General features: G+C 43.3%; 4 protein-coding genes across 4 annotated transcripts in view; 2 read left to right on the top strand and 2 right to left on the bottom strand.

Moving 5' to 3' along the window:
- The first annotated feature begins 460 nt into the window (after positions 1–460).
- selenol (selenoprotein L) lies at positions 461–4,484 on the top strand. The gene is made up of 10 exons (XM_061242134.1): positions 461–759; positions 879–1,037; positions 1,676–1,754; positions 1,879–1,932; positions 2,045–2,090; positions 2,275–2,402; positions 2,654–2,768; positions 3,277–3,399; positions 3,533–3,670; positions 3,773–4,484. Exons 2-10 carry the CDS (start codon positions 926–928, stop codon positions 3,905–3,907), a joined length of 930 nt encoding a protein of 309 aa, XP_061098118.1. The 5' UTR covers positions 461–759; positions 879–925; the 3' UTR covers positions 3,908–4,484.
- On the bottom strand, positions 4,160–6,587 carry clec11a (C-type lectin domain containing 11A). Its single transcript, XM_061242135.1, has 4 exons — positions 6,354–6,587; positions 5,795–5,924; positions 5,489–5,680; positions 4,160–5,271 (listed from the first exon to the last, which is right to left on the bottom strand). Exons 1-4 carry the CDS (start codon positions 6,477–6,479, stop codon positions 4,871–4,873), a joined length of 849 nt encoding a protein of 282 aa, XP_061098119.1. The 5' UTR covers positions 6,480–6,587; the 3' UTR covers positions 4,160–4,870.
- A 976-nt stretch (positions 6,588–7,563) lies between these two features.
- On the bottom strand, positions 7,564–10,969 carry c5h1orf198 (chromosome 5 C1orf198 homolog). Its single transcript, XM_061242935.1, has 4 exons — positions 9,848–10,969; positions 9,107–9,157; positions 8,300–8,962; positions 7,564–7,982 (listed from the first exon to the last, which is right to left on the bottom strand). Exons 1-4 carry the CDS (start codon positions 10,157–10,159, stop codon positions 7,926–7,928), a joined length of 1,083 nt encoding a protein of 360 aa, XP_061098919.1. The 5' UTR covers positions 10,160–10,969; the 3' UTR covers positions 7,564–7,925.
- Positions 10,970–11,076: 107 nt separating this feature from the next.
- The window catches only part of igf2r (insulin-like growth factor 2 receptor), a 39,088-nt gene continuing 26,782 nt past the window's right edge, over positions 11,077–23,382 (top strand). Inside the window, exons 1-14 of the mRNA XM_061241966.1 lie at positions 11,077–11,272; positions 12,358–12,497; positions 15,606–15,733; positions 17,020–17,118; positions 17,789–17,921; positions 18,470–18,581; positions 19,135–19,240; positions 19,759–19,918; positions 20,610–20,802; positions 21,215–21,318; positions 21,794–21,961; positions 22,424–22,564; positions 22,994–23,137; positions 23,228–23,365. Coding sequence (XP_061097950.1) covers positions 11,142–11,272; positions 12,358–12,497; positions 15,606–15,733; positions 17,020–17,118; positions 17,789–17,921; positions 18,470–18,581; positions 19,135–19,240; positions 19,759–19,918; positions 20,610–20,802; positions 21,215–21,318; positions 21,794–21,961; positions 22,424–22,564; positions 22,994–23,137; positions 23,228–23,365 — 1,897 coding nt within the window. The 5' untranslated portion in view covers positions 11,077–11,141. The remainder of the gene's footprint in view (positions 11,273–12,357; positions 12,498–15,605; positions 15,734–17,019; positions 17,119–17,788; positions 17,922–18,469; positions 18,582–19,134; positions 19,241–19,758; positions 19,919–20,609; positions 20,803–21,214; positions 21,319–21,793; positions 21,962–22,423; positions 22,565–22,993; positions 23,138–23,227; positions 23,366–23,382) is intronic.

Here is a 23,382-nt window from a genome sequence, read left to right on the forward strand (position 1 = left end):
ATTAGTTCACACTTAAAACAAATTATTCAGGCAAAAATTCAATTTCCCAATTGGAGTACATTCAAAACTATAAATTTACCATTGTGAAATGAACTGTTTTGAACAGTACTTTCACATTTTAAAAATGCATTCACGATGAACGAATTACTCTCCAGGGATCGATTTTTTTCTGAGCCACATTGTTTACGGCATCCCTTCCATAGAGTTCAGTGATCCCTTGACGTTTCGGTACCTTAAGAGTATAAAATATATACAGCGACTGCAATAGAAACCAATGGGGATACATTCCGCCACACAGGGAAACACGTTCGTTCACTGCTTATGCTCATTTGTGTCCTTGGTCACATGCACAACGAAGAAGACAGAGTAAATTATCAACCACGGAAGACGAACCATCTCGATGGGACGAACCAATGATAAACGCTTGAGCAGTTGCCAAAGAGGGCGCACTAGATTTTGCGTCAGAGCATTTATTGGGAAATAAAAACATTTATATCTTTGTATGTGTGTTAGGGGGGAAATCGGACCTCGGAAATAATAATGAAATTGAGTCCAATGGGTAAATAAACTTTTAGAGCGAAAATATAGGTATCAGTAGGGGGCGACTTCATATCAGTTGGTGAAACTAGTAGCTCGAAAGCTGGCCCTTTAGGTACCAAGTATTTTTCTAGTTTATGTTCAGTATCCAATGCGCATGTTCTCAAACATGGCCGCCTCAATGATCTGACTTCATGCGCCATTGAGCAGCAGGAATAAATGGTAAGCGGGAGCTGTCTCCAGTGTTTAGATATCTCGATGGACTTAGTTCACCCGTTAAGATGACCGTTTTATGGTTCTGTCCGTGTGATAGATTGCGTCATATGCCATTCTATTCGCAGAAGTGACAACTCGTTCGCTCCCCACTCAATGCGAGCGAAGACTCGAGATGGCCGGTGAAGTTAAACTGAAGGAGGATGACTTGCTCATAAATGCTGTTTCAGACTTTGTCAGTGTTGGAAGAAGTATATTAAAAGAAGCTGAGAATGAATGCTGCAAAGGTAGAATTCACAGCGCCAACCGCAAAACGCAAATTTCATTTTGTGTCTCTTATTGATCTAGGGCTTCATTATAATGTTTCTTAATTCAAATTTAAAAGTAATCTTAAAATAATTTAAGATAAGTTGTGCTCATGCTTGATTTTTGTTTCTATAACATTTTAATTTCATCTTAATTATGCCTAAAACTAAAATGTATTCCGTCTAAGCTACTATGATTTGTTGGTAAGACAATTTAATAAATTAGCCTCCTGGAGTGCTGGCTCAACATGATAGCTAAGTTAGGTAGCTTTCAACACACCTAATGTGAGCAACCAGACAAAATGTAGTTTACTAAATACACCAGAGTAAATTAGCTAATAGACAACAGATCATATTTCCTCCCAGATATAGTATGAGACACTAGCATGAAGCGGGAATAAGAAAATGGATTCCAGTTGATATAGGAAAACTGTGGCCTCAGTAGTCTAACGTAAGTTAGTTGCAAAGTTTATGGCTGGATGTGTTAATACTGTTGTTACTCATTGTTTGTATTATTGTCATTATTTGCAATGTTCTCTATATAACATGCTTGATGGATTAAGATTTTTGGCAAACATTTTTCTAACCAGCTTCCTCAATTATGTTAATCATTTTCAAAGGACTCTCGCAAGAAAAGGTCGCAGAGACAATTACATCCTTGTTTAGTTTGGCTGCAGTGGGTGCAAGCTTTTTTACCAGGTAAAATGACCACTCAATTTTAACTCAGATCTAGGCTCACTCATGTTATCATATATGTAGGGATTATTTAATGCATGGTGTATGAATGCAGTCACACATGTATGTCCCTGTATTGTGTCTCCAGCTTGTCAGTGAAGAATAGGAGTGAAGCTGAGGAGCTGTGGAAGACTGCCTATCGGTAAGGGAGGAACCGAATACTGTCTGCAGGGTGTAGATTTCTGTTGGTTTTGCATTAGAACTATTGTGAAATACAATCGAGTGCAATTTCCTCTTTCTCTGTCCATTGCCAGCCATGCTGAAGTACGGGATTCGACTGAAGACTTATTGCAGCTCGAGGTAGCAGGTCTTACCTTACCCCTCACACACACACACACACACACACACACACACATATACTGCCTCTACCACCATCACCACCACCACCACACAAACAGCCTGTGAAAAACAGACAAGGTCAGTCACATGCTACACACCAGTATGACTATAATAGATGTTCTAGAACAGTCCTCTTTTTGAGTAGGTGGACTGGGACTCCTTCCTCCAGCGCCAGGATGTAGAGCAGCAGATGACTCACAGGCTGCTGGGACAGGACTCGAGGGCTGGAAGTCTGACAGGGGAGATGGCTTTCACTGATGCTAGGACTGGGGGGTGAGTGCAGGGCAGGCCAGCCAAAATGCACACAGAGTGATGGTCATCTTATCTACAACCCATCTGCACAGTGTTCCCACACTTGTCCTGTGTTCAATTTATTTAAAAAAATAATTAAGAAGAATGGGACATTTTTTTATTGGAAAAGTCCCTGATTCCCTTTAGTTGGTTATGAATAGCTGGTTGAAGATAGCTTGTTTCTGTGCGGAAGAATCCACTCTCACTTGCTGAGTTTGTTGTGTCCTGCGCAGGACTGTAAATCTGGCCCAGTACTTGGGAAAAGGCGAGAGCCTGCTCCTAGTTTTGCTCAGACACTTGGCCTGACTACCGTGACGAGACCACCTGACTGAGCTGGAGACCAATCAGGTAGGTCTAAATCAAAATGCTTTCTCCCCGAATTAAGATGATGTAACTTTATGACTATATTTATCTAAGACTGATCGATCTAAGACTTCGATCTTTTGGTTTGCTCACCTACAGCAATCATAAAACATAACAGCCTTCCTTCTTGTGGAAATTGTAAATCGATCTGGATTAGGGCATCTGCTCAAAGGAGTGTGATGTCAAAGTTGTTGCTTTGCTTGATTCCTTAAAGGTACAATAGGTAAGATTTTTGTGTAAAAACATTGTTACAAGACCATTGTAAATCCCTTCCTATCCTTGAAAAAGACTCACTGACATGTTGACTCGCCCTCTACCTGGGTTTATAGTCCTTAAATTCAGGTTTGAAAATATGCAGTTGACGGGCTGGCACTTTCAACTTCACGCGTTCACAGAGAAGGGGTGGGATAAACAGTGTTGTGGTTTGATCGTGTTTGTTGCTGCAATTCCTCTCCTTTAAGGCAGTGTTGTTTTAAAAGCCAATGTGTTGCAGGGTCTTCTGGATGCTCAGTCAGTGCGGGTGCTGGTGGTCTCATTTGACTGTAAGGAGGGGGCTCAGTACTGGCTGCAGGAAACAGGCTGCAAATATGACATGCTGCTGGACCCTCAGAGGAAGGTAAGAATGAGATGGAAGCTTCTAGATGTGCACATGAGCCTAGATGCAGTGTCAGATGCCTGTTGAAAAAAATTTTTGTTCCGTTTTTAGCACCATGTCATAGACTAGGTGTGTGTCTTTTTTTTTTTTACAGGTGTACACTGCATTTGGGCTTGGCAGGTCTTACGCCAAGGTGTTCAAATTCGACAACATGCTTAAGTATGGAGAGTACTTCACATTGAGCCGTCAGTTTCCTGAAATGAAGAGTATTTATATCAGTGACTTCTATCAGGTAAACAAAAGTTTTCAACCATTAAACACCTTATTTTGTGTCATGAAAGACCAATGTTGGCTGAAATGGTGACTGATAAGACTGTTTTGTAATCGTTTTCAGTTGGGTGGTGACTTTGTCCTGGATGAGGGTGGGAGAGTTATCTATTCCCACCCCAGCCAGGGTCCACTGGACAGGCCTGAGGTAGCAGAGATACTGGCAGGCATTGCCGAAGGACGCTGCCCCTCAGACCCTTAACCGGAAGTTTCCACAGTGGGGCACTGACCGCTCACTGGAAGAGCCTTCCCCCGGCTTGTGACTATGAAGACAGGGCTCTCAGTCGCATCCTTGTGAAGAGCCTTGTCCGAACGCAACCCACAAATCGAGGGCAATGACTCTTCCTGTCCTGTGATCAGTCCTCCTTTGCGTTCACACTTTTCCCAGCTTTACCCTTTGCCTTAATATTCTAAACACTGGGATTTTGCAAAGAATCAAAGTAATTCAAAGGTCTTGAAGTGTGGTGTTTATTTGTTCTTTTATTCAATCAGTAGAAAAATCAGTGATGTCATCAGACAAATCAGGTTTTGCAGCATTTTACTGCAGGTGAACAAACTAGCTTGTGATCATTAAATGTGCATAATGTTTTTCCTGTAGTAACACTACTTTAAAATTGGCTTGAAAGATTTTGCACATTTATACTGTGATCATAATACAATATGCAGAAAGTCCACAGCTTATTTGCAATTGTACTGTTTACAAAACATAAGAAAAATAATTGGATTTTTGTGAAGAAAGGATATTCATGAATAAATTGGCTCTGGCTGTTAGATTATTATTTTATCAGTATAACTTATGACACCTCATGCCCAAGAAAGGGACTTTCAGTATGTTTTTATACATAAACTGAAATTCATTTAGTTCATAAACATTACCTGAATTAACTCGTCAACATTTTTCCATCACACGTATTCTGTTATAATTTATCACTTAACTGTGCTCCACAACTAGCATTCTCTAACAATTGAATGGTTTTTTATAACAAATTTTCATGAACATATTTGTATACATACAAGTTGTGAATCTTACTTTTTACAAAAAGAAAATCAGTTTATACAACTGTCGTCAAGCTTTGCTGATTGATGGTTGTTTTTGTTTAGTAGACTTTAATTATTTCAATACAGGAAATTGACTTGTCAGGTGGGAGTTTCAGAGGAGAGGAGGTCAGACGTCAAACTCACAGAGGTAGTACATGGGCCTGTCGCAGTAGTTGTCCCACCAGTCCCCGTCATCCGAGGACATGGCCACACAGTTCTCCCGCTTTCCTCCGTCCGGCTGGCTGGACAGGTAGTGCTTGCGCCACTGGAAGTAGGAGACGCGCGTGCCGTCATCGAACAGGTAGAGCCCTTCGGAGCGCTGGTCGTTGATGCCCAGCCACACCGGCCAGTTCCCCGGGTGGAAGAAGGTTTTGGCGTAGTCGGCCAGCGCTTCCTGCTCCCTCCTGTCCCGCGGCATGGCCATCCTGCCCCCGCGCTCCTGGCACAGCTTCGACGCCCCGGCATATGACTCATACGTGCGGTAGACCAGGAAACACTTCTGCCCTATCCTTCGGCCCTTCTGACAACCTGTGGAAAGATATCGGGGGTTACCATGGCAGCACACACAATAGAGGTTACCATGACAGCATACACAAAACAGTCAAAAAGTATGTGCTTATACAAAATATAATTTAAAAAATGTACTACTCAATTATCATGAAATACAACGGGATTGTCCAGTGGTGCTTGTTCTGCACAGCCCAAAAAGTGGATCCAGAAAAGGGGGGAGAGGGAAATTCCTTACCTTCCAGGCGTCCCACCTCCTTGCGATTCTCCTTGCTGAGGAGGGACACCTGATGCACGGTGTCCTCAACCTCTCCGATTCTGCCATCCAGCCGGGTAACCTTGTCAAGCAGCTGCGACATCTTCACGTCCAGGGTGTAGTGTCCCACGTTCAACCTGTGGATAGCCTGGTCCATGGCAGCCAGTCTGGATACTGGCAGAGGAAGGGCACAGAGAAATCGTCTTTAACACAGGGGGCCTAGTGGTTTGCATGCAGCTATTAAGATATTCCAGTTTGTAGTAGGAAGCTGTATTATCATTGACATACAGATGTAATTGTAGCTGTTCTCAAAGTCTGAGGCAGGATTTGGGTCTGGTTCCTCGCTGTCTCCATCACCTCTGACAGTCTCCTGAGTTGCCTTTTCCTCAGCGCTGGGTAAGGGCTGGGCCCCTTCACCCTGAAGACCAACAGAGAACTCAACTGCACTATAATAACACACTGGAGTGCCATCACAGCATGCATCAACCACTTACAATCATACAATACAGTAAGCTTCACTGGCGAATATGATTACACCCAACACCAACCATACTGCACCATGTTATCAAAATTAGTATTCAGTACTTTTTTTCTCTTTACTCAAATATGGTAATTCCTTGTAAATTGATGCATTTCTCAAGTTTAGATATATGTTTAAATACATATTTACTTACACATTTTTTACAGATATATTTTGTAATTTACACATGCAGACACACACTGCAGTAGGTTTGACAGACCTGTCATGCCCCAAACAATAAGATATAATAATATAATAATATCACTGAGGCTATTCATCATCATCTTAATAAATGTCAGAAAAAGCCTTTCCTCCTTGGGTTCCCACCTGAGCAAGCCTTCCACGGTCTGGACTCCCGATTCTCATGTCATTTTCCAGGCTTCCATTCCCAGGGTGACCCAAGGAAAGCGCAGACAGGCACAGCACAGTAGTGAGGACGGCAGCTTTTGCCATTTTGCCCTCCGCGGCTCAGGTTCTCCTTATGGGACTCTTTTGTCCTGCCCTCTCCTTCTCCTCTCACCCTCTCTACTCCCGACTGCTCGCAGACCGGTCTCACCAACAACAGGAAGGCTCATTGTTTTTCCACCGACTTCCCATTTCCACGCTTTGTGTTGACACTGCACTTTTTAAGCGAGGCGGTCCTTCTGTCATGTGTTTGAGTCTGCTCACTTGGGTTCTAGTAGTCTTATTAGTCACACATGCAAGGTTTATCTTTGCGGCAGTGAATCATGCCTGTGGCAGCCGGCGCTGAGGAGGGAAGCGAAAGCGCAGATCCTAGTGCGCTGAAGTCAGGGCAACCGGGAGGAATTCCAGTTAAAAACGTTACAAGAATCAGACTTTCCGTCTGCACAAGGGTTTGGATTTGAATTGGGACGTATGGGTGGGGTTTAAGAAACTCAATGAGCCCAATGTTACCCAACTGCACCATTTTGTGCAGACAAGTTAACGGGGTATCAAGTTAACTTCACGTAGTCGTGTTCTGTGTTCCGTCTCAAAAGCTATCACACTTAAATCTTTCTACAATAGAATTCTAAGTATAAGTCTGCATTTAAAAAAGAATTATAGGACTGGAATTTCCTGCCACACAGTGGAGTTTTCTCTGGCTTCGTAGAGTCCGGATAAATTACCCTACCAGAAGGTAGATTCAGGCCTAAACATTGACTTTGTGCTCTTAAATTTCTTACAGCAACAAACCCAGGATATAATGTGGATTTGAGTTAGCAATACCTAAAAAGAGACTATTGTTTAGGCTGGAAAAATGTATTCCACTGACTGCAGCAAGTCCTTGCATAAGCCTGGTTGGAAGGATGATGTCATAACCCCAAAGACCATACACCCCATTTGTTGTTTGTTGTAATTTAAAGGCTAAAAAGATTTTAGCATTGGACAATTACAGTACTTGTCTTTCTGTTTCTGTTTCTTTCCTTACCTTCCCATTACGTTGCCACAGTGAGGAAAAAGTAAACAAGAATCTGTGCGGAAAATACGTGCACAACTCTGCGTTTTTGAGTTATAGAGTCAAGAAAACACTTGAATATACAGCTGTAAAATTATTTTATTTTTCATACTTTGGTAGTGTAAAATGGATGCAGAGCTACATTTCAAAGAATATGTATCATTTTTAAAAAAACATGCTATTTTTATCTAAACATATCACTTTTAGTGTTTATATAAATACTATGCTTGTTTTTAACACTAGTATGAGGTCAGGTAAACAAATGTACAAGAGAGGGAGGGTGAGTTTTTCCATGGAAGCAAAACTAAAAGCATGTGAAGATTGCAATATCCTAACAGCTGGAGGGGTAACCGAAGCCAGGTTGGGTTGGTCGTTGGCTATCCAGAGCATGTATAAAGTCCATTACTGAGGAATTAATCCAGATGGTCTGTCCTCACTGTTCATTACCAGTTGTCCAAGAAGTCAAAGCCTGTCTTCAGAATGTTGTTGCTCGTATTGAACTGCAAATGAAGACAAAAAATAACAAAAACATGACAAAGAGCACAACAGGGCCAGGGTACATTATCATTCATAATCTCACTACTGAGAATCAAAAATCCAATTTTGCAGGGCATTACATTTTTTTAGGGAAACTTAAAAAGTACACAGATTAAGCCTAGTCCTCGACTAGTCTATTTTAATGGAGATTCTTCATACAAAACTCAATTTAACTCAGGACTGAACTTTATTTGTGTCTGTGAAAATTGCCCATAGTGTGACATATGGTCTCATTTCCTCCAGTGAGACTTAAAGCAGACAGCAACCTCATTTAACCCACCTGACCGAATGTTGGACTGCCTGCCAGGGGAGACTCAGCCTTATCAGTCTCCCTGGAAGAACCGCCAGGCAGGGCAGGGGACTTGGTGAGTGGACCAGGGGTGAAGACGTCATCCAGGGTGTTGACGGAGGGCAGCGTGCTCTGGGCGCGCTCCCAGCCGGCCACGGTGGATGACACGCTGATCGGTGCCGCAGGTGTCTGGCTGATGGCAGAAGGTGGTGCGTTAACAGGCAGGCTGATGGCAGAAGGGGGTGCGCTAACAGGTAGGCTAATGGGCGCTGGGGGTGGCGGCGCCGGTGGTCTCGGGGCTCGCGGCTTGGTCACTCGCGGCTGCTCCTCGGTCTCCTTCGGAGTTGACTCCTGTCTCAGGTAGGACGGGAGGGGCTTCTCCCCTTTCTCCAGGGACTTGATTTGGCTTGGCGTGAGGGATTGAAAATCAGCCTTTTCCCCCTCCAGCCGAGACCGCTCGGCGCTGAACTTCCAGAACGAAGACTCTTCCTCCTTTCTGCCCAGGCCCTCGCCATTGGAAACCTTAACGGCTTGGGAGACCTTGGCCAGTTGGCTGCTCTGAGAGATTTTGTTTGACTTAGACTCTGACTGTGAGGAGGACGAACTCCCCTGCTCAGAGGCGGCTGTTAAACTGAGGCTAAAATCCAGCTGGCTCTAAAGGAAACAGAGCAAAGACAAGGACAAGGACAGTAATGCTTATGTATAATCTTCAACATGCTTTGCGAACTTGGGATATACAGACTCGCAGAAACGCAGAAATGCAAAATGACCGTCATCCAGGTCAAACATATCGGTTACCTTAGTTTCCCACGAAAATGGCGCAGAATGTTCATCTTGCCAAGTTATGTCCTAAAAAAAAAAAACACCACAAAACATCACCACTGTTAATTGAATGCAATAGATCATGTCCGCTCTCATCAATTACAATAATCCATGGAGCTAACTTGTTAGCCAAACTAGCTAATAATAAACATAGCCAACGTTAGCTAGCTTGGTTGGCTAAATTATATATGTACATGCGACATTAGCTACATTTTCAGCCGTTGGACATGAAAGGGGGTTGCGACGACCATGCTAAATACAAATAACAAAGGCCTCGACACATTATACCAAAACAACGAGCGTTGGTGTAAATGTCTGTTAACTTACTCTATCGCTATCAAACTAACCGAACCAAACTAGGGCTAGCCCTAAAAACGTAGGCATCTTAATTATACTGGCAGATAACTTTCGCAACGCCAACACTTGTCCGTTCACATATGAGGCTGTGTTAGCTACGAATCTTTGCTGTGTTGTTAATCTAGTTCGGTAGCTACCAGCTAGCTAGCCAACTAATTGGCGATGACTACCAACCATTAAACCTCAGTACCTACACCATGCTAACTAGCTAACTAACAGCTACCCCGCTAAATTGGCTCGTACACATACTGTCGTCTTTAGCCATTAGCTTTTCGCTTTGACTGACACAACAAAGACATAAAATCAGATAGTTGCAGACGTCAAATACTGGAAAACAAGACACGTCAAAATACATCTCACCTCTTCCCCGAAGTGTACGATTTTCTGGCCTGTTTGGATGAGCATTTTCGGATAACACACGACTTCTTCCCGATCTACCTTATGCATAGCATATCGAGCTCTGATATGAGGATCCATCATCCCATTATCGATGGCCGAATCCTGCTCATTCGGAGTCATTTTTTCCCAGTCTGATCCGTATGTCTCCTTAATTTTCTCCCTCTCTATCATTATCTTCCTCGCCATGGAGTTAATAGAAGAAAAATACTCAAATTTCTTCGCCTCCATCCCGTGCGCTTCACTCCCAGCCCCGGCCATAGTTGCGGTGGCCATTTTTCCACCAGCTGTTGTTGCTCGCAAGCCTGTCCGACCAGCTCCCGATAAATGAGAGGTATATTTGAAGTAGCAGTAAAATCTGCTCAATACACACGTAGCACGCCACCTGGTGGAGCAAATGTAAAAACTAGTGCGTATGCATAATGTCAACTGAGTTAAAACTGGGCGACATCGGCTTTGTCAAACATAATAAAAATATATAACATAATAAACGTCCCTTTTTGGATAAATTAAAGTTACCACAGTAGTGGACTTTGGATGAAGATTACAATGCAAGAATTGCACACAAAATTACACGCAATAATACACATTGCTCCTGCAAACTCAGTTTTCCCATTTTAAAAAAACGTCTTGGGGTACTTGCGATGACTCCGCCTCATCATCTCATAATTACACAGTCTGCTAAACTCAATCACATTGATATTATCATAGCATAACCTAACTAGAGGAGTTTAGATGGCCCAGTAAATTGTGGAATACCACAATACTTATCGCTTCAGCAGTCACGCAGATGGAGGCGCTATTGAGCAATTTAAGCGTTTATTCAATTAATGCGGGAGCTAAATTCTACATTTACGCTTCAGTCCATTTTCAGTCCATTGGCATATATCGGACAGATGTATAAAACGGCTTCCTATTTTCCTGAATCCCAAATAAATGTACAGTTGGCTATTTAGCTAACTAACTGAGATGATGATGCTGCCGATGCTTGTTTCTGGTGACGTCAGCTAAAGGATTGCCCACTTTTGAGACACCATCAAAGAAAAATGAGCTAAAAACCGTTCAGAACACATTTCTTTTCATGTTACGCTCCGTAACATATGATGATGACTCATTTGGCCAAGTTAGCTAATATGGGTTATACCAGTACCATGTGACACTATCATGTGCAAAGTGTGTCATGTGATTGCCAGTTCCTGCTATCGGAGGACTTGCTGTATCATGTCGGACACAGAGCTCTAAACACTGGTAGAAAAATATGGGTTCACCGTGCAAGTGCATCCCAGTGCCTTGCCAAATTGCCTTACTGGCTGGGATTATAACTATACTTACATTGATGTCCAGTACAGCCGACGCCGATGATAGTCTTTGGTACCAAGATCTGTGCAGGTAAGCCGTCATTACCTTATTCGCTACAACGTTGCAGATATTGTTAGCTAGCAAAAGCCAAGCTGGCGCCCTCAATGACAGTTGCTAGCTAACTTAGCTTAGCTAGCTAACTTAATTACCTGCCCAACTAACGTTGACTGGCATGGCGATTCAGGGTGTCAGGCTAGTTTCACATAATTAGCTTATGATCGCCAACTTAATGACTACAGTTGACTACATTGGACCATCCCAAACGTTAATGTCGAGTAACCTTAGAAAGTAGCTTGCTGATATACTGGAGGCTAAACTGACACAATAGCGCATCAATAACTATAATGATAGTACAATATGTAAAATTGTACGTGAAAGAAACCTCAATTTCTCTAAACGACCTTTGAAAATGTAATATAACCCGGCTAGGTAGGCTAGGTAAACTAGGGCATAACTAGGGCAGTAGATAACATATGTTTAGCACGTTTGAGTAGGAACTAACGTAATCTAAAAAGTCGAAATTGTTTCTTTAGTGATTGCAGGTAAGATTGTATAAAATATTTTAAAGACAAATCCACCCATTCGAAAAGGTTTAGCTATGTACTATGTGTACCTGACGTTCTTTTGGTTTTCAATTAGTGAACAAAACTAACAGACCAAATAGAATAATTCGATTATCGTGGCATGGCATTGGCAAATAAGGGAGGGCATCATCATTTTATCTCATTAACATTACCACTGTCAGATTTAATCAAATGCTGCATGTCCAATTCATTGTGTGTAAAAAGAATGGACTTTGGCTTAATTTGCCTGCCGTTGTAAAATAGTAAAATAAACTATTATATTTATTATATTTGATATTAAACATGCTTTTAGTTAATTTGATGTTCCCTTTGATGTACTATTAGAACAGTCTTTTTTTCCTGCCCAGCACCACAGATAATGAACTAAATAACACTGCATTTTGACACTTTGACTACCACAATCAATGTTAACCAGTCAGAGCTATCTTGAGGCAAATGAACATTAAAATTCCTGACAAGGTGCTATTAAAGTCCACCATGCATAAGAAAGGCCTAAAAATTGTTCTATTAACATGTTTATTTTGCATCCAGCTACAAATGGGAGGCCAGAGACGATGACAACAAAGTGAACTACACTCTGAAGCTCTGCGACTCCTCGCCTAAAACAGCGTGTGGGTCAGGGAGTGCTGTCTGCGCCTATGACCTCACAAGCAAGACGTCGCTTTCAGTGGGTGAGTGAGGAGCAAACTCCAGGGCTGCTGCATGTGCCTTTCCCCACTGGAAGCTAAAAAGCCAAGATCTGCTGAATAAGAGGGCATGTATTCAATGTCTAGGGCCGCTGAGTTGGCAGAGACTGTAACCTACAGAACACGTGAGAAAGAATGGCTGGCTTGGTATCACAAATTCTTTTTAGAACAGAGAGGGTGTGTATTTTGGTAAATAAATATTGCAGTTCTATACACACTGTGTACTTTCATGTAAACATACAATATACAGATGCACCCCTCCCACTTTTCTGTGGTCAAAGGGTTGGAGTGGTTCCTAACGCTTTTCCTGTTCAGTTATCACTCCATCCGTGACAAAGTACACCTCATTCAACACTTCGAGATCTTGTTGAACTGCTAACTCATAGAATCAGTCCAAAATAGGTTAGATCTTCAGGAACAGGATTGTGACTTACTCGTAAAATACATGTCTAAAATGTCTAAAATAGTGCTTTGCACTTGTTCTATGGTATACATAGGGGCCATTTTGTAAGCACAGGCAACCATTCCTGTGCATTTCCCTTTCTTTCCCATTGAGACTGTAAAAAAAATCTATTCCATGTCAACACAGGGTCCTTATCTGTAGGTTGCTGTGAGTAAAGTGCTGGCAGTACTGACAGCAAATTGAATCATGCAAAACTGGTATTTGTCGGTGTCTCACATTTGTCGACGTGCACACGTTTTAGGCATGTGGGTCTCCTTTAACTGGCTAGTTCCTGTTAACCCCCTGTGGGTTCAGTTTCTCAAGCAGTTCTGCTGTGGCCTGTTGTTACGGAAACAACCTCAGAATTTTCCACCGTTCTGTAGAGTACATTCCTCCCCCATTTTATATCAGTCCTTGCCCCCTGGGCTGCAAAGCTTAACCTTACGTTTCATTTCCTTTACTCTGCCTACTTCCATTCATCAGAGACACATAGACACACATAGACACACATAGACACACATAGACACACAGACACACACAGACGCACAGTCCTAACCTATACCTACCTACCCGTAACCGCTCTACAGTGCCAACCCTTCCCACTCAGATCCAAGCTGAATTCAAGCAGGTCTTTTCCTTTTTGATTAAACCTTCAGAACCATTTTCATCACAAACAGAATGTAGTTATCGCAGGCCCCTATCAGTCCTCAACATGGCCGCTCGCCCCTCATGATTCCCCTGTAGAAAACGCACTTCCGGCTCAGTCCGACGCACTGTCACACGGCTCCTGTCCTGGACTCTGTACACTAGCACTGCTTGCCTGAGATAAGAGAGCCGCTCTGTGAGCTCAGTAGCCCTGGATGTGTGTGTGGAGAAAGGGAGGCTCCTTATAGTGCGGGTCAAAGGTCGAGCTGCTCAGGTATATCAGCTTTTCACTCACTTCATTTCATTTCTTTAATTCATTTCGCCACGCAATCAAGAAATAAAGAGCTGAGCTGCAGCATTTTCCAATGCTGGGAATCTATGAGTTCCAGACGCTACCATTGTGCTGTGTATAATGTGAATGGGGAATCTCCTTTGGCTGTTGCTATTGTGCTCTAATTTATGTTACTGGGTCAGCTGAAGAATAGTCCATCAGCACCATAACCTGTGATCCTAGCTGAATTACCTGCATTTATGGCAGTATGCATCTAACTTAAGTGATGGGTGGGGGTTTGTCTGCTTTGAGTGCTTGCTAGGCTATGCCCAACTATTTGGTCTCTTTTGCTATAATAGATCTTTGTTATGCTAGTTTTGGGGTTAGATTTTGGCCTAATCTGGGATGGTGTCTGTTCATTCGGCATTAATTTAAGAAACAAAGAATATGCAAATTGTACCTCTGCTGATGACACATCACCATTAAACTATTCTTACAGAAAAGCTTTATAGGAACCCATATAATAAAGATAATGAACTGAATAAATTAAACAATAGACAAAAAATATCCTACTGTACTGTGGCTTTTATGTGACATATGATTATCCCCTTTATGTTAGCAGTGCTCATATTTTGAGTACGAGGAACTGTAGATGACAGTTGGCCAAGTAGTCTTTCATCACCTTTGTCTCGTTTCCCTTGCTCACTGAGCTGCTTGTTACTCACTCTGCAGATGGTGTGTTTATGAAGCAGGCAGGGACAGACTAGGATATGTTCACTGGGTCAGGTTCTCATGCTATTCATCTTTCCCTGGCTGGGGCATGGTCAGACATCTTGGCAGAAAAATGTTCTGAACCCATAACCTTCCCAGGACATGCACTATACTGTATTGCTTTAACCTTTGACACGGAGTCAGGATGCAGGCTGGGAACTGACGATGAACACTTCTGCTTTGCGTGTTGTAAGATGGAGGACCGTACAGCTGGAACATTTATCTGTTTATCCATTTATGTTTTTAATCCTATATTGTGACATTTTAGTGAGTGAGGTAGTGGAATAAACTCAGTGTCTTGGACAGCTCAAACATATATTCAAGGCAAGGACTTTGCCCCTCTTTAATGTTATTAAAGAGGCTGCAATGTTGTATTGAAGCAAACTAATGCAATAGCCAAGCTTTTTAGTTATTAAGGCATGTTTATAGTCCAGCGACAGTGTGTTCTTATGACCGGTATTGTGCAATGGATATCGCTGGTCGCAACAACATTTGGTTTATACTCTGGGTGACTGCAGTGCGTTTTACTAAGGATAACAGTCTTGGTCTGGTGACGATAGAACGTTCACAAGCCTTCTGTGATTTCTGTCAAGCAACACTCGCTGGTCTACCACAGTAGTCATTGTCCTTAACATTGGCCTACATTTTAAATATGTGCTATTTTTTTATTTTGTGCCTGAAATGTCTGGTCACCAAACCACATTTCACATTGTCATTTAGGAACACAAAATTAACCCTTGCTTAACGTATGATTGAGTTAAGGCTCACCAAATAGCATTTTCACAAGAAGTTGAAACACATTTTGCACACCGCTTTTAAAATGCTAAACATGCTGTTGTTCCTTTATATTTCTCATGGTTGAATCTTTGTTGTTGAAAGGGACTCATGCGACACACAGATCTTATGAATGTTTGTGTGTGTGCATGTGCATGTGCTTTGACTCTCTTGTTCTCTGTTCCCGTAGGTGACCAGTCCCAGAGGAGTGTGTCCCCGAGTGTACTGGATTTCAGTAGTTCTCAGAAATGTCCTGATAGCAGCACCGGCAGCAGTAATGTGCAGAGCAGCATCAGTTTCCAGTGTGGAAAGACCATGGTGAGTCACCAAGCTTGGAGTGTGACAGTGAAGGCTAGACTTCCTCTCCATGCTCCCTTGTGATGGACAGAAGTCTATTTCAAAAACTACAGGTGCTCCATTTTACCCATCACTGAGCACCATCAAGTTCTATTATTGTATAATGCTGGAGTTCCTCATTATGTATGTACATATGAAATGGGATTAAGCAAACATTTCTGTGTTTTATGTTGTTGAAGAATGGTGCTGCTATACACCAGGTTTACAATGCAAACTGGACATTCATGTTTGGCCAGTTCTTGTTCCTCTGCTTTAATTGAACAACCAGACGCAAAGTATGCTGTGTGACAGGCCAGTAATGTTCCCACAAGCTCTACCTGCTTTTAATCGCAAAGGGAATACATTTTCAGTGTAGCGTGTGTCTAGTAGCAGTTTAGGTTGTTTGCTAGAACTACTGTAGTTTGTCCATGGCTAGTTTAGAATGTACAGCGCAATATTACGCCCGGTGGTGAACGTACATTTATTTAAAAATGAACTTGCAATTTCAGCTTCATAAAATTGGTTATCGGTTAGAAATTTTGTTTACAAATCAGTTTCTGTTAACCGTTCAAACTTTCAACCGTTCACACCCAGAGTAGTGAGGAGAATCAGTTTTGCTGGCCTCAGTATCTAAGCAGAGTGAATAAAAGTGCAATGTGCTCGGCCGTTTTAATTTCAGCTGTCACAGGAAAACAACACCTTTTCACCTTCACGTCGTAAGCGAAACTGACTAATACAGCGTCTAATTGTTAGCGTCAATGGGAATGGAAATCTTCATAGCACCTTGTTGTTAGCGTCAATGACAATGGAATGGAAACCTTCATATATGTCGAAAGCGCTTGTCAATTTCCTGTACTTGTGGGTTAAGCCACACAGATATGACAGACCCCGAAACTATTTCAATTGAGTCATTTCGTGACTTGTAAAATATATCTTGGTTTGCTTAATCATTTTTATTGCTGCTAACTTCAGCCTCTTCTGAGCCTTTATTTTCAGTTTAGGATTTTATGATATCAGAATGTTTACATAATGTAGACACCTGGAACAGTATTTTCAAAGAAGACCCAAACACTTCTGAATTTGTCAAACAATTTTGCTTGTATATCTTTCAAGTACTGCTTGCCTTTCTGGAATTAATGTATTGTTTAGGTGACATAATTTTAACTTTGCTTATTGCAGTATCCAGTATTTTATAACCAACTGAAATTGAATGTATATGTAGTGTTCTCTGTGTAAAGTTCACAATGCCCCACGTTGCATCTTTCTAGGGGACTCCAGAGTTTGTGACGGTGTCTAAATGTGTGCACTACTTTGAATGGAGGACATACGTGGCCTGCCGGAAGGACAAGTTCAAGCCTCACAAAGAGGTGAGTTTGGAGAGAGGCAGCTGCTCGAAGTGATGTGGCAAATGAGCGTACATCAACTTGGGGAGAGGTCACATGACCGCCTTTCTAGGGGCGTCTGAGGGGCTTTTTGAGTCATCGCTCATCACAGAAGAGCTTACAATGAGTCGTTAAATACCCAGAATCCACCTCTCAAACCACAACTGAGAGTTTACTGCAAATGGCCACAGTATTGTTTTACACCTCTGACATTGTGGGACTAATAAAATGGCTTATCTGAAAAATGATGAATGCATATTTTATGCCTGTCTGAAGTCAAAGCTATTTCAGTGCAGTATAATGGTCAGGGAACTGGGCTTGCTGTGTAACCCACAGGTAGGACAGGTAGGGTACTGCCATTTTTCCCTCAAACAAGGCACTTATACAGCTCTCCGGCTGTATAAGTCAATACTATGTAAATAAATGTTGTGTAAGTCGCTTTGAATAAATGTGTCTGCAAAATGTAAGCTTAGAAATCGAATCCTTCAATGGTATAGCATTGTTTCTGAGAGATTCTTATTGGTTGTCTGTCAGCGTGTTGGTGTGTCAAAGGAAATATTGCTGCTATAAGCCTGTCTAGGTAGACTCATGATAGACTCATCTCTTGTGTGTCTGTAAGCCCTCATGTGTTCGTTCTTCTTTTCCTTACCTGAAGGTGCCCTGCTATGTGTTCGACGAAGATGGAAAAAAGCATGACTTAAACCCACTGATTAAGCTGACTGGAGGTTACCTGGTTGATGACTCGAAGGATGACATATCTCTGTACATAAACGTGTGTCGAAGCATCTGTGAGTTCATTTCTCCATTTGCTCAACTTGCGGAAATGCTTTCATCGATACTAACGTACAACAGATTTGGCTCTGGATGGTATTAGAGCTATGGAAAAAATAATCTCTTGTATCCTGAATTGGTTCTCAAACATGAAAAAAAAACAAAAAAACAAAAAAAAACGGAATGCTCATTGATAGTGACTGTCATATTTAGCAGAATCCCAGCTAACACAAAATGTTACTGGAATATTTAGTCAATGTTATAACATTACCACTACATAGCAGCAACATTGTGAGAACATTTCTGCAAGCTTGGATGTGGTTTGGGAGACCACAGTGTCGTTACCACCTATTTATGGGTATTTCCCTTACACAGCGCACTCTCGCTCCCGTGTTTCTGGCTATTGACATTGTTTACCGTAGCATCAGAGTTTAGCGTTTGGCTGGCCTTTAGAAATGTGTACTGAGCTGAGTCTGTGTGTTGTGTTTTTGACCCCTTCACCCTTTTCTCTCTCTCTCTCTCTCTCTCTCTCTCTCTCTTTCTCTCTCTTTCTCTCATATGTCAGCCTCATTGGACCCGCCCTGTCCTGAGGGGTCAGCCGCCTGTCTGGTCACCAGCAAAGGCACCTTCGACGTGGGACGTCCCACGAAGGAGCTGCAGCCCTCGTCCGCTGACGGGTGAGCCAGGAACATGGGGCATCTCACGTGGGAGCAGGTTTTGGTCTCAGCCAAAATACATTATGAAGGAATGACGTGGGAAATCCAACATGGGTCCAGAACACTGTCTTCACTGACTGGTATCCGCAATAGAATTTAACCGAAGTGGAAAGTCCAGGGGTCAGAAAGTACAAGTCCGCCCATTCTTCCACCAATTTTGGTGATTGGGAGAAAATACTTGGAAGGAGATTTAATTTCTGAACCTGGATTTTACACCTTTGGAATTTAGTCTCACATAATGGGAAGCATGTTGTCATTCCTGTACAGTGACTTGCAGCATATTAACCTACAAACTACACCCAGGAGCTGTCTAGTAGGTGCTGTTGTTGGTGTTATTCAACCAAAGTGATGCTTCCACCGAAAACGATCATGCTGCCTCTCCACTTTCGAGATCCGACCAGTGTCCCGAGATTTGAAACCCTGGGGGCGTTTCGCTGCTCAGATTCCGTATCGACCTGCTGCTGAGATACACTGCTTTTGCTGAGTCGCTGATTTCTCATTGGCCCTTAACCAGATTGATCCTGAGCTATGATGGAGACCCTGGACACAAGCCAGACTTCTGCGGAGAACACACCCCTGCAGTGAAGGCCAGCTTCATCTGTCCGTCACAGCGGCAGCAGGTACGCCCCCCCATCTCCGTCCTGATTGGATGTGTGGCCTGTGAATATCTGTCTGTTCATACTTTATTTTAACCTTGGCATCATCTACAATAATACAGAGTTACAGGAAAAATAACAGAAAGAAAAACAGAACATTTGTCAAGGCCATAATCAGAGAAATACGAATTGTAACTATTTTAACAAAATGTAAAATTTGTGAAAATTATTACAGTTGAAAAAAAGGGAGTCCGCTCTCATCTAGAATATCTTTTTATCTTTATTCTTCAGGAGTTGTTCAGGAACAAAGCAGTTTGGCAATGTTTTATAGCTTTTTCTAAGATTACACGGGCCCCTTTAAATATTATATTAAAATGATTACAGAAAGACAAAATACATGCCCTCCATGGCTCACTGCATGATATTAGTCAAGAAATGAGTTCCCTCCCTCCCCCCTTCCACTGTCCACCGAACTTCAGTTGTTTGATAGTGGCGGATAGATATGTTGTCCCTTTGTGTTGACCGTGTGGGACGGTCCTCAGGGCAGCAACCCCAAGATGATTGCGGATGAGAACTGCCGCTATGAGATCGAGTGGGTGACCGAGTACGCCTGCCACAGGGACTACCTGGAGAGCCACAACTGCACCCTGACGAGCGAGCAGCACGACATCTCCATCGACCTGAGGCACCTCACCCTGGGGAGTGAGTGCAGCTGAGCGTACCCTACACCCAGCCCTGCGGGGGGCGACGCGGTGCCTCTGTCACCTCCCGTCCGCTTGCCCGTGTCGGTCCGTCCTCTAGCACACACCTCACTGCGTTGATGAAAGGTTGCGGTAATGACATCCACCACCAGAGGGCGAAGTTAAGTCGGCAACATAAGTTAAATTCTCACAATCTGACTTTCACGATCAACTTTTTAAAATAGATTTTTCAATATAGCAAGCAGGGAAAAAGGCCATGATGAGCACAAAGCCAAAACTGACACCCAAAACAAAGACCTAACATCAGCAGCTTTCGAATGCCAGGCATCCAATCTCCAGGCCAGCCCCATGATTCTCGCAATCTGACAGTGACGCATTGGCTGAATCCATGGGGAGGTCCAAATCAGTGCACTTACCTACTATTGAGTATACAAGTTGTATGCTCTATGTATAGCTCTTGTATACTTGTATTAGTGCGCTGATTCGGACGCGGCCATTTTCCACCTTCATACATCTCGCGACTACCACCATCACCATCATCATCATCATCTTCTTATTTGACTGATAAATACAAGATACTGTTGTAACATTCACTAAAACAAAAGTTTTAGTATCAGGACTGTTGACAGGAATCTCTCTGTAATTTTCAGTCCAGTGTGCTATTTTATCTGGATTATGTGTTGTTTACCTAGGTTCTGAGCAATCGTACTATGCGGTGGCTAAGGGCAGCGATGGGAAGGACAGCTACGTGTATTACATGAACGTGTGCGGGGAGATCTCGGTCAGCGGCTGTACAGACCGGGCAGGTCACGTCGCAGCCTGCCAGGCAAAGGAAACGGGGGACGTCTTCAAAATCGCCGGCCGATACACCAATCAAACGCTGAGGTGTGAAAGTATCCGTGTTGTCTGACCAATTAGAGCACTTGTCCTGTCCCAGTGTGCTTACTTTAAAGGTAATGGTAAAATCCACTGTGCTTGGTTCAATCCACATGCTGTTACTTACATTTAATGTTTGTAGTAATCTGGCCAAATTGTATCTTAAGTTATAAATCTAAATCTTTGGAGCACTATTTTTTCCATGTGGGTATTTAAGCATCATTCTGCATTGTTTACATTGGACATGAGTTGGTCCTTCCTTCAGGATCGACACAATTGGAATTTCTTCATACCTTGTTACAAGGCTTTTTGATTCACATCTCCTGCGACAAACTGTAGTGACAGGAGATCAAAGATGGCTGCCCTTTGATACAGTACATCACACATAGGTGTGAAAGCCTTTGTCTTTGTGGCGTTGCAGGTACTCTGACGGTGACCTTACTCTCATCTACCCCGGGGGCAGTATCTGCAGCTCAGGCTTCCAGCGTATGACCATCATTAACTTTGAGTGCAACAAGACAGCCGGTGAGACTGCCGTTTCTCAGTGGTTTCCCATAGACCTCCTGCCCAGTGAACACAGAGAAGTCTTCTTCTTGTTATTTTTTATGGTTCTGTACTGCTGTCCTTTCTCTCAGCTGGCCTGAATTACCAGAGGTGAAGGGATTAGGAAATGGAAGCAAGTTCCATGTACTGGAGATAAAGCAAATTAACTACAGTGGGTGGATAAGAGTGACTGGACTGGACTCGCTATGTCTGTTAGGTTAGGTTTGAATGGTGTGTAGGGAGACCAAACTCTATAGGAGAACAGCAGAGTAATGAGAACATTTTTCCTTATGCGGGCTATGTTGAATGTGGCCGCTGAAATTCAAAAGGGCTACTCGAAAGACTGCGGTCTTGTTGAATTTGTACCTATGGTCCAACGCAAAGCCCAGCTCCTCAGTTGTGCATTGATGTATATCCTGTGTATACATTGTCCTCTTTGTCTGGGTTCAATTGCAAGGTAACGACGGGAAGGGGTCTCCAGTCTTCACGGGCGAGACCGACTGCACATACTACTTTGACTGGCAAACGGCGTACGCCTGTGTCAAGGAGGAGGAGGATCTTCTCTGCCGCGTCCAGTCTGGCAAGAAGCACTACGACCTTTCGCCCTTGACTCGATACTCCACAAGTGAGCGACAAGCATGTTCATCTAGCATATACTCCAGCCACATATTAATGTCCAGATGAGCGCTAGGCTGTTTTTGTTGTGCTTAAAAAAAGCACAAAAGTTCCATTGTAGTCACAGGTGTCTCATCCACCCCACACTGTTTCCATATGACTTCCTGCTTAGCTTATGTTTGTTGTCTGCGGCTTCGCTTACTAATTTCTACACAACTGCGGTTAGAACCCAAGAGCCATGGCATACGGATCTACGGTCTTCTTTCAGTATCCTGCGGAAATACAACTGTCTTTTGTCAATAGTTTCAGGGCTTGTTTCGGTAGATTTGTTGTCTGAAATGTGGTCTGAGGAGGTTGTCCCAGCCTAGCGTGTGTTGCTGTGTGTGTGTGTGTGTGTGTGTGTGTGTGTGTGCGCACGCGCGCGTGCGCCTGTCTGTAAGGCTCATGGCGTTGCGTTCGCTCTGTGTTCCAGTGCCAGACCCGCTCCAGAACTGGGAAGCGGTGGACGGCAGTGCTCAAGACGGAAGGCGCGTTTACATGAACGTCTGTCACAAAGTCCTCCGGCAGGGGCCGACAGCGGGTTGCCCAGAGGAGGCTGCTATCTGTGCCGTGGGTGAGTGCCCAATCCTGCCTCATTCTCCTTAAATTCCTAACGGGAATTCATGTTCCCGTTAGGTCCGATTGAGCAATATCTATATTATTCAGGTTCATGTCATATCTCCCAGGGACTTTGCAATGCTTCATTTCAGTGCTTCATTACCAGAGAGTCCCTTCATATGAAGCACAAACAGATTTCCTGTTCGCAAATTAAATGTTTTACTGTGAACTACGAATATGGCCGCTAATGTTTAATTTAACCTCCTCCTGCACCCTCAAACGAGGACATTACATTTTGGCTTCACTGAGCTCTATACAGTATTGCCCTTAACATAATGGCCCTTCGAGTAAAATAAAATAAAATATATATTTTGAAATGTAAAATATTTAAACAGTTTTTCTCCTACGTCTCAGGAGGTTAATCGGTGCTTTCTCTCTTCATCAGAAAAAGAAAAGACCCTCAGCTTGGGGAAGTTCCTCTCTCCACCGAGGATGGATCAGAACAACATCCGTCTGACGTACACGGAGGGGGACACGTGCCGGGGCAAGAACAGGATCCAGACCATCGTCACGCTGATCTGCAGACCCGGTGAGAACAGACCGCCTGGCAGCGGCGTTCCGTTTCTGAGCCCGACGTTCCCGACGTTCCCACACCTGACCTTCCCTGCCCTTCTCCCAGGGGACCTGGAGAGCGCTCCTGTGATGAAGAGCGTCTCCAGCAACGGCTGCGTGTACGAGTTCGAGTGGCACACCGCGGCCGCCTGCGTCCTGTCCAAGACCGAGGGGGTCAACTGCACGGTGGAGGACCCCCTGGCAGGTAGGCCGCATGACCTG

The sequence above is a fragment of the Conger conger genome, chromosome 5 (genome assembly GCF_963514075.1).
Source record: "Conger conger chromosome 5, fConCon1.1, whole genome shotgun sequence".
In the NCBI taxonomy this organism is placed as follows: domain Eukaryota; kingdom Metazoa; phylum Chordata; class Actinopteri; order Anguilliformes; family Congridae; genus Conger; species Conger conger.